Source organism: Cyprinodon variegatus, unplaced genomic scaffold (assembly GCF_000732505.1).
Source record: "Cyprinodon variegatus isolate N-32 unplaced genomic scaffold, C_variegatus-1.0 Scaffold114, whole genome shotgun sequence".
In the NCBI taxonomy this organism is placed as follows: domain Eukaryota; kingdom Metazoa; phylum Chordata; class Actinopteri; order Cyprinodontiformes; family Cyprinodontidae; genus Cyprinodon; species Cyprinodon variegatus.
In genome coordinates, this window is record NW_015150567.1 from 196,400 (window position 1) to 207,823 (window position 11,424).

Genomic DNA, 11,424 nt, shown 5'->3' on the forward strand with positions numbered 1-11,424 from the left:
TTGTTTGTTCTGTCTAAAATGTTTATTTTGGAATAAAGAGGTTAATATAAAAAATATTTTTTGTCCGATTCATCGATTAATCGAAAAAATAATCAGCCGATTCATCGATTTTTAAAACAATCATTAGTTGCAGCCCTAATTTTAAGTGTAAATTGTCTTGTTCCATTGGCAAAATGTCTCTTTTACCTCCTCAATCCAAGAACAAATGCACTTATTTTAAGAAAAAATTGTCTTATATAGATTTAGATTTTTTGCAGTGAACAGAGAGTCAGATGTTTCCCCAGTTCCCCATGTCTAAAAAAAACTCTAAGAAAAAAAAAAACCCAAAGTATGAACAGAAAGAGACGCGCCCTCTGTGACGGTGGCTCGATCAGAAGGTTCGAAGGGAGAGAGAGAGAGAGAGAGAAAAACCCAGCCTACTTATAGGCGGACCAATATCACAACCAATTAACGTAATCGAATCATTTGCAATAGAAAAAAGAAATAATTATCAACTCTAAAATTTAAGTGACTCAACTAAGGTTTATACAACACTAAAAGGGAAAAGAAAAAAGAAACAAAAATGATTAATGTGCCCGACGCACATAACAGCATCATTTTAACCAGCAGCACAGCAAGGGATAACCCTAATCCAATCATAACTCCTCTCCTTATGGCTTTATTATTATATCTGAATATAATCGTCTTAGAAAAGAAAACGCAAGATCATCGTCTTCTATATGTTTTACGTGCATTTTCTCTTAATGTCATCCCCGTTCACACTTTGCCTGCGTGTGACAGAAATATATTTGGTTTAATGCAAACAGAAGGCATCAGCCAAACTAAAGTGTAAAATCCCTTAATCTTCTCTCATTGGTTCGCTGTCCTCAAACACAATCAGATTAATCATGATCTGTTGCAATCAAGCAACCAGCAGCAGTCAATCCTTCAGATGTCGATGCTGAGAGTTCACTCTGTAAACCCAAGAGCCACCACGAACCGTGATCTTCTGGCTGCTGCATAGATTATTTCTGCTTAATCAGTGAATGTTGGTAAAATTGAATTATTTCAGAGTGATTTGTGTTATTTGAGTCTTAGTTTCACTTTTTCATTAGGAGAAGTAGATATAAACCTTTGAATGTCAGGTTTAATATGTCAGTGCTGAGCTCCCGTTTGGAAATCTACAATCTGAACAAGTATTTATGAAAAATAATGATTATATCTAATAGCTTTTAGTGATCACAGAACGCACTGTCAGTTTTTTCTTAGGTTAAGAATATATTTATAATTTGGTTTCTAGATAAAGCACAATACAGCTAATGACCCCATCAGCTCATTTAGACTATAGATCAGTGATCAGTTCTGAACAGGGAATTTTAACCTTTTGTTTTTAATTCTTCTATTGGTTTTCTGCCAAAATGTGATTCCATTCTATTTTTATCACGACGGTTTATTAATAATGTGACAAAGGAGATATGTTTAAATTAGGAATGCTCGATATAATCGCCCCCCCTATCGGTATCGGCTTTAAAACTGAATATCGGACATCGGCCACCCCACCGATATTTAACCCGATATTTGATCAGCTTCTGAGTTTCTAAAGTCTAAAAAAAAATAAATACTACTTCTTCTTCTTCCTCAAAAACTTCTTTTTTACAGACTTGAAAACTTCTAAAGACGAGGGAAAAAATATTGATACATTAAAATATCACAATATCTTCATATGCTGATATATTGCCATTTAAAAACACCATATCAATCTCTTTTACTAATGAAATATTGCTATATGTCATCGTTATGCTACGAAATCCCCCGAAAATTCACAAAATTTTACCATATTTTTATATGTTGATATATTGACGCGGTATCGATCTATTTTACTAACAAAATCTCACAAGAATTTGCAAAATATCTCGAGAGTTTGTAACAGAACGATGAAATTTCACGAGATTTTGAAAGTAAAATAGATCGATACCGCGTTTTTAAAAATCAATTTGATATCAGCATATGAAAATATATTTGAGTATATTATTTTTCAAAGTGTCAGAAATGGATAAAAAAACTGCTATTTTCAATGACTACTTATTTTTGTCCAGCTTTAACATCGGTATCGTTATCGGCTACATGAGTTTTAAAATATCGGCATATCGGATATCGGCCAAAATCCCAATATCGTGCATCCCTAGTTTAAATATCACATTTTAGGGGCAAAGCAAAGTGCTGTATGAGGGGGAAAAAGGTACACTGCAGCGGCATCACAACTAAGTAAGGAGAATAAAAGGGATTTATAAAATTAAAGAGGGTGTGTGTGTGTCTTCTTGAATTAATTTCATTGTGGGGCCCATTTTCTGGGAAAAATAGAACGTTGTGGGGACCGTCTGCTCCTTATGGGGCCTGATGCCTGGGCTCCATGAAGAGAAATGCTGTTTCGGGGTCAGGGGTCATATCTATGGCTACGATGTGAATTAACTTTAGGTTGGTGTTAGGTATGAATCTATTATTGTTTAGGGTTAGAGTTGGCCTGCAGAAATAGGTTAGAAATAAATGGAAGTCAAAGGAAAGACCCCACATTGAAAGAGGGACAATTTTTGGTTTATTTACTTGCCTTCTAGGACCGGCAGGCCTTGTGGGGACCAAAGGTTGGTCCTGATGTGGGTGATTCCCATTTTTTAATGTCAGTTTAGAAGTATGGTGTGGATTAAATAATACCTGCAGTAAATAGAATGAATGTAAGTCAATGTAAAGTCTTGATATGGATCGAAATACAAACTTATGTGCATTTATTTCATACATTTTGGGTACAAGAAACCTAACTATTACTGTTTAAATAACATAATCAGATGCCACTCTAAACAAATACAATTTAGAGCAACTGAGAGTTTTGGCGCTTTTAAAATTTTCTGATTATTCCAGATTAGTGGAGAATAAGAACTAAAAGCTGCTTCTCTGCGTTTGGTTCTGGTTCTGCAGAGTATATTAAAGCTAGAAGACCTTAGAGGTCTGGACGGTTATAATGTATCTTGGTGTTAAGACCTTCAGTGATTTATAGACTATCAGAAGTTCTTTATCATCTATTCTCTGAGATATGGGTAGCCAATGTTATGAATTTAGAACTAAGGGATGTTCTCCACTTTCTTAGTTCTGGTGAGGATGCAGGCAGCAGCATTCTGGATCAGTTGCAGCTCTCGCACATCTCAGCACATTAAGTAATTCAAGGTCCTTTTGAGACATCAGTTCTTTAATCCTGAAGTAGTTCTTTAGGTGATAGAAAGCAGAATGTTAGGATGTTTAAGAGCCTCTGAAGGTTCAGGTCTGAGTCCATCACTGCACCCATAGTTCTAGCAGGAGTTTTGGTTTCTAACAGGATGAATTGAAGCTGGACTTTTAATGGTTTGTAGTCTACAATTTTTAAATTTTTCTGGTTTTACCGATGCACTTTCAATGGTTCTCAAATGAAAAAGAAAAAAAAGACTTATATTGAGAGTTTCTAGTTATATTAGTTATTTGTTCACTGATTAATCAATTTACATTTGATCAAAAATTATCACTTATCTTAAAGCAAAAAAAAAACACCATTTCATTTGAGGTTTTTTTTTACTCAAAACCTTTTTTGCATCCAAATACAACATTCAGCCCATTAAGATGATCCTTCCTTGACGACACCATCAGTCACTTAAAAAAAAAAAAATCCCATTAGATATCAAAACATGGTAGTTCTGACTTGAAGAGAAATACTGCAACATAAATCTAACCGGAGAATGACTGTGGGAACACCAGTCATCAGTCTCCTGAACTTAATCTTTCAGCAGGGAGTTTGAAACCTGAGAGAAAAATTAGTTTCTGTAAACGTGGTTCATAGATTTTGCAGAACTTTTTCAGAGTATGCCAAACGGCAGTTTTTATGGATTTTCAGACCTACGCCAAAAAAATAAGCCGACCCAGCTGCAATGAGCTAAATCCCCTAAAACTGCAGAATAATAATGTAAATTACATTAAAAACACCCAAAGGCATGGAGCTTGGGTAGAATCTGTATTTGAAGACACTTTTAAAGACCACAACCACTGTAACCAGATCGTCACCTAAGAGATTTAGTTCATTACAGAACAGGTTATTAAAGCTGATCATTTCTTATAGAGACTTGGTCAATGACTAAAACCTGTGTGGAGTGTATTAGAAGAATAACTGCTGTCAACATATCCTGACTGCTTAGCAGCAAACTAAACTAAACTAAGTGCAAAATAATGATTGCATCATGGCAGATCCATTTCTGCTAAAAATACAGCTCATTTCTCATCTTATTGCATCATGCACATTTTAGAGTGGGGACTTCTGGGTGAGAAAGTGGTGAAACAAGTAGAAGAAATACATTTACACTCTAGAGCTAATAACATAAAAATAAGTAATATTTCAAAGTGAATCAGTAGTTGTGAACATTGTTTAGTTGAACTGATTCCCTCCCAGTGTTCTCCTCTGCAGAGCACCGATGTTTTCTCACCCCGTTCCAACCAGATACTGTTTAAAATGACTATGCATTTATTTATGGTTTAAGACATAAGGAGCCATTCTGAATAGAAAATAGAAAAATATAAAAATATATTTTTTTCTCACACTTTGCATTTTTCCTGTTTTTATTGTGTATAACCTTGAATTAAAAAGATTTTGTTGCTGTAACGATTCAACTACATGACGTATCAAAGGATTAGAAGTTTTAAATCTTTTTTTATTTAAAATATGAAGAAAGCTTCATTATGTATGATTATAGTAAAAGCAGCTCTGTGTGGAAGTCTTTTTGCAACAATAGCAACTAAAGGTTCTTTGAGGTAGGCTTCTTAGTTCTGCCTAGAGCAGTCATGGATGATTAGATGGGTCTTTATTATTATGATTAACAATTATTCTTTTTCTTTTCTTTTTTGCAAAATAAAAACTATATAGGTCAACCCTGAGCATCCTCTTGGATCCTTACACTGCAGAAAGGATAGATAAATAAGTAAAAATTTCTTACATTTTTTTTATTTACCCTTAATTTAAGCAAGTAGATAAGATGATGTGCCAATTGAATTAGTATGTTTTACTCTTGAAATAAAATATTTGGATAAAATGCACTTGGAATAAGAAAATGCAATTGCTTTTTCTTATTTTAAATATAAATTGTCTTGTTCCATTGGCAAAGCATCTCACTTACCTCCTCAATTCAAGAGAAATACACTTAATTTAAGAAAAAATGACTTATTTAGATTTCTATTTTTTTGTAGTGTAAAGAGATGCTTCCTCTGAGCTGCTGCAACACAGACCACTATAGAGATCCTTTCTTCTCACACATTTTATCAACAGAAATTCTTTGAAGAAACTCCAGTAATACGTTATTACAGCAGCTTGTATTCCTTTAAGGTTATGAATGTATTCCTTTCTTGATATGAACAGATTTTCACCTCATAGTAGTTTTTAGAAACAACCAAGCAATACCTCCTCACACAGATATTTTTCTATTAATACTATAATAAAATTATACAGTCCCTTTTATCTTCTATTGCTGCAGTAAGTCTTAGAGTTTCCATGGGAGATGGTGAAGCAGGACTTTAGTGTCCCTGTGAAGAAAAAACAAAAAAATGTAGGTCAAGCTTTAACCCTCAGGACCCCCTGTCCTGCATGTTGTAGACATGTCTCTACTTTAAAACATCTAAATCATATGTTTGCGTTGCTTCCTAGCAATGATCAAGGGTTGCAGAAACAGGTTGGTCTCCTGTAATCCAGGGTTCTTCATCTCCAAATGGCTCTCTGCTTTCTTCTGGTGTATTTATGGAGTCATACTAAGTCAGTCTGACTTCCTGTTTCCCAAATTTGTATCTCAGTTAATACAGAAAATTACATTCGCCTACAAACCTGTCATGAACTTGGACTTTTTGAAGATATGTGATTAGGAAGAACCAGAGCTGAACAACAGTTTGCTGAAAGGTCTTTTAAACTTTTGTTTCTGTAATAAATTGTTTATTTATCTGCTTGTTGCTGTTAATTAGTTGGATACCGTTCTTCCCAGCCCTATTAAAATCTGTTTGTGGTTAATATCATCCCACCATAACACTGACTGTCTTCAGAAACTGTTGGTTTATTAGGAAAGTCAAAGTAAACCGCAAAAACAGATATAAAAATGTCTTAAAATGAGTGTATTGCCCTTAATTTGTGCAGGTCAATAAGATAATATCTCAATATAATAAGTATGCTTTTCTTTGAAATAAGATAATGAGAAATTATGCAATTGAAATTAAACAATGGATTAGTAAATCATTTTGGCTCAAATCAATAGAAATAACTAAATACCTAAATAAATGCTTATATTCCAGTTTTTGCAGTGTGCTTGCACCTATTTATCTAAAGCCTCTTTCCCACTGAAAATACCGGGTTAACGTGTGTTTTTCAAACATGGGTCAACCCGCTAACAATCGGCATTTGGCTCCCTTCCCACTGGCGAAAACGATTAGCTTTGATGATGTCTCCAGTGTGACCGAAATCAGGTAGTAAACAATGGAGAAAAACACTGAAAGGAAGCCAGAGCGTAATACGTGTGCTTTATTGTTTTGCACTTTTATCTTTGTGAATCCTTCTCACGAGCCCTGCGTCATGTTTATTGAATGTAAACAGATTTGTTTTGGCTTGTTAGATCAAAAGCGACTGCCGTGGTGTTTTGACGTCCGTATGTTGCGTTCAATAGTTTTCATGTAATTTAGCGGGTCAACCTGGCTCTGGTGTTCTCACAGCATACCGATCAGATCAGAGCTGAGTTTTTACACGGGCTGCTTGCCGAGTCGTTTGACCCGAGTAGACCCGTATCAGTGAGCTGTTTCCAGTGCCACTAAAAGTTGATTGTTCCTGGGTTTAAATTGTTTTTTTTTTCTGCCAGTGGGAAAGGGGTATAAGTCAGGTGAGTTGAGGTGGGGAAAAGCTAAAACGTGCAAAACAGAGCGTGCTTCAGATCAGGGTGCCATAGTATGCTAAACATGGTTTTGTTCACTGCTTGGAGTTATCTTTTATGCAAATTTCATCGACATGCCATGGAGCAAGTGGAAAATCTTTTAAAGGATAAACGTTACATTTATCTAACAGCTGACAGCTAGCATATATGTAGTTTAGCATGTGCATTTGGCCAATCAGAAACATGGATTTAAGCATTCACAGGTCTTCTATCAATCCCTGTTGGTTTCTTTTACGCTTTACTCAGAAACTTTTTATCATTGCAGTTTTCTGATTTTCAGCACATCAGACCTGAGTGTAAATAAGCAAAAGGCAACAAAATATTTTTAAAACATTTTCAGTTTCTTCTCGAAGATTAGAAAAAAAATGAAAGAGGTTCTCTGGTGGATCTTTCTTTTCTAGAACAGCTGAGGGCATTTTAGAAGCAAGTGGTTTAACGTAGTCGTGTTGAATAGTAAATATTTTTACTGATGTTATCAGTTATAGAACCAAATTACGTAAAATTTTTGTTTTGGAGAAGCTGTCTTCAAAAAAACTGAACATTGAAGAATTGTGTGTATTAGCTTTCATTTCATTTTAGTTAATCAAGTTTGTCAGATTTCATTTCAGTCGGATTCTCTGTTCGCTCACATCGGAAATGCTTCATGTCGTAGGACTTCCTTCTAAATTGCCATTGTTTGCAATTTAGTCCTTGTGGCATTGTGGAATTTCCCTCTGCACAGAAAATCAATACCATGAATGGAGCTTTGCATTACAGTGTCAGCGTTCTTAAACATTATTGCCAGAATCTGTCCAGCGTTGTTAAACACACCATGATTTATCGGCTCCGCTCTGCCCGTTCATATCATGAAATATAACTTTTGGATATTATTTCTGGTAATTCATACACGTTTATAAAGATAACTGTTAGAAACTATTGACTTTCATAGTGTATTTTATGTCTGTAGAAAGCAGCATTTAGACTTTGCAGCAGTAGTGAGAATGCTGTCACATTTTATAGGTCGGTTCAGTTTTTTTCAGCACAGTCTATAAATTTCACGATGTAGCACATGCACACTCTTCTAATAATGTCTATATATTCATAAAGTATATGCAGGTCTTTCTCAGTAAACCATCTTTCTCTCTTACTTTGTGTGTTTGGTGGATTCTGTCATGATTCACTGAATGTTGGTATCAGCAGCCACTATATCCTCTAATTATCTGCATAAACACACAGTTGTTTCAGGTCTATCTATATTTTAAACAGGATGTTACATTTATTCATGCATTACTTTTATACTGTAAATTAAACACCATTAAAGGTATATAAGTATTAAGCAGGTTTATGATATGAATTACATGTTTTTGAAAAGCAACATTTGTTAAAACCTGTATTAGACATGTAAAAGCTGTTTACTCTGTCAAGTAATATGTAAATTTTCAAAGACTAATCAAAGGTTGATCTTTTTAATTCACTTTTTATTATCTTTAATGAATAAGTCATGTTATTTTTTTAGCGATTATTATTATAATAGGCAGTAGGGGCCTTTATTTTTATTTATTTTAAAGTAGGCTGAAAGCTAAGAAGCTGATAGAGGAAGGCAGTGGAATGCACAGGGGGAATTCTGCCCCCTTGTGGCCCATTTGTTGAAAAACATGATGCTAGGGTGGTTTAGGACGCGCTATACATGCCCTTTCCTTCTTTCTGGCCGGGCCTTTAAAAGGTCTGTGCAAGCAAATGGGTAAAGCTAAACCGCTTTGGAATCGAAGCTTCCGCAGACACTCTGGTGCACCTCTCCAAAACTGTAGGTGACCGCAGACAGGAGGCCTCTGATTGGTCAAATCTACATCCGCTCTCCTCTATGCGTATTTCTTGTTTGTTTCCTTACCGGCTTGTTTTGTTTTTATGACCACCATTGTGGAAAACGACTCATGAAGATGGACCCGCTAGAAGAGCGAGGTTTGTGAGAACGCTGGGACCCTTTTTCCACCTGGATCCCCGCTCTTTTTGGCCCTCATGTCCCTCCGTTTTCACACAAACTTGCCCCCACTTCCTCACCTCCTCGGCCGTATCTAGACCCACAGCTGGTTCCTGATTATCCCTCTTGCTTTGTGGTGTGGAATAACATAGCGCAGACCACGCTTCAATATTGGGTATAAATAAAAAATATCTATGACAAGCTCACTGCGAAACACTGATGCGGGACGATTGTTAGGTTTATTCAATGATGATTATAAAATTAATGTATATGCATATAGAACATTGGAGAAATCAGATGCTTCACTCTGTCTTATAATTCAATCAGGAGTCCACTCTGCCTTGTGATTCAGTCAGTAGAGCATCCTGTCTTTATGACCTGATCAATTGTTCTGTCGGAACAATACTGTTTTGTAACCATGTGTTATGTTCTGTTAATAATAGACGACTGCAGGAGGGGGGTCGGGGAAAGAGTTGAAAGTTGTGTTGGGTTCTTTCCACTCCTGCAGGAGCTGTTTGAATCTCTTTCCTGTGTGGACTCAGTTTCTCTTTTACGAACCTACATTTTTTAACCTAACAACGATAACCAGGCCTTAAGTCCTTCATGCAGGCATGGCCTGACTTTAACTATTTTGCTCACCAGCTGCTTTTCAAAGAGAGTGGGTTTTTCTGTGAAGATCCACAGACATCTAGATCATTGACGAGCTTGAAAAGTTCAGTTTAGATAACTGGACGTGTAGTTTTCTAGAAGATGTTTCTCCTCTCATCCAAGAGGCTTCCTCTGTTCTAACTGATGGGGAGCACTGAGATTCATATACTGTAGGTGGAACAAAGAATTAGGGGAACACAAAAGGTGGCTCTGGTTCCCCCTGCTGGATGTGCCATGGAGGTCACATGGGGGGGGTTAATGGTCCTTAGAGGGTTCTGATGGGTCGTTAACCTCCTGCTCAGAGTGGTTTCAATCCCATCCCTCAATGAAGTGTGAGTCAATTGTAGGCAGCTGAGAGGGGAATCTTCTGGGTTTTGTTCCTAAAAGTTCTTTGTCAGTAGGTGACACGTTATGTCTAAGACCTACTCTTCTTTTGAAAATTGTTTTTTCCAGGTTAACAAAGATGGCTTCCTTAACCCTTTTATCAAACCATCTGTCTAAAAATGGTTTCCATTAACAAGATTTACACCTTTTTTAATGTAAAAGAAGCTTCCACACAGTGGTATCAAGACTGCATAAAATGTTTGGGACCACAGTCATTAGCAAGTTTTCAGCTCTGATAAGGTTCACTAAACTTTGTTTTTAAATACGCTACAAACTAGAAAAATAAAAGTAGTTATTTTGAGGGTCTGTGCTGACATCACAGCTGAAATTCCCCAACATTTGTTGGGTTGAACCCTGCACCACCACCGCACCACTTCAGGTTATATTTTTGGAGAAATGAAAAGAAGGCAGTTTCTGGCTGAAGCGTTTAAGCACATTTTTAATAGATCTATGCATAAAAGCAGCCCATGCTTTATGCAGAGTATTTCCTTTAAATTTCCATTAGCCTTTGGTTTTTGGAGAAAAAATATTACTCCACTATGGTTTTAACTACACCTCCTGTTTGTCTTATATTGGCCTTCTGGGTCTGTGACTGTAAAACAAAATTGAAGTGATAGCTGACAATTTATTAGCCTTAAACAAGCTCTTGTACAGAGTCTAGGAGTTCTAATATTAGCCTTTCATAACTGGAATAATGACTCTATGCTTTCTTCTCCTCTCCCACCAGGATGGTGCCTTCACTAAGCAGGAGGTTGTGTCTAAACCAGCTGCAAAGACCATCGGCCAGTCCTCGTTCGTTGACTTTGGTAAGGATAACAAAGATATGACTCAATTCTCTTATTTTTTGCGGGTTGAATTAGGGGCGATATAACGATTTAAGACCACGTTACGATCTACACCTCTGACAATCCGTCATTATTAAGAGACCGTATTTTTCAACACCGCTATTCCACTTATGTATGCTGAATGCAGAGAGAAAGTTTCACAAAATATTAAAAATGTGCAGTTCTTTGCCACCACAAGCGACCTCCGGTCCAGCCGCACGTCAGAGCCGTATTTGAGCTTAACCATAAATTTCATCAGCAACTGGGAGCAATGTAATGCAACACAGCAGACGGCCTATTTTCCTGATCATATCATAGATTGCTCAGATTACATCTTGACTTGCACTATATTTGCGTTTCCATAATAGTTTTTGTTTCTAAAGACTTAAGAAATTATACAAATCTATACCATAATGTAATATTTATTTTAAACTCGCTAGTTTCTGTGCGCTTTCTTTTTTCTTTTACTTTATTAGACCAATCAAGATTTTAAAGTAATGAAACTGCACTAAGATACAGTTAGATTTTTTATTTATTTTGACTGTAGTTACTTGAAAAAGTAACTAATTTGTAATTGTTTTACTCAGGAGTTATTGCATACTGCAAAAATGATCTAGAAATAAGTAAAAATTTCTTAAATTAAGTGTATTTACCCTTAATTTGA

General features: G+C 36.1%; 1 protein-coding gene across 1 annotated transcript in view; it reads left to right on the forward strand.

Annotated features, from left to right (window-relative positions):
- Positions 1-11,424, forward strand: part of itfg1 (integrin alpha FG-GAP repeat containing 1) — a 278,742-nt gene that overhangs the window by 49,182 nt on the left and 218,136 nt on the right. Inside the window, exon 8 of the mRNA XM_015375167.1 lies at positions 10,664-10,742. Coding sequence (XP_015230653.1) covers positions 10,664-10,742 — 79 coding nt within the window. The remainder of the gene's footprint in view (positions 1-10,663; positions 10,743-11,424) is intronic.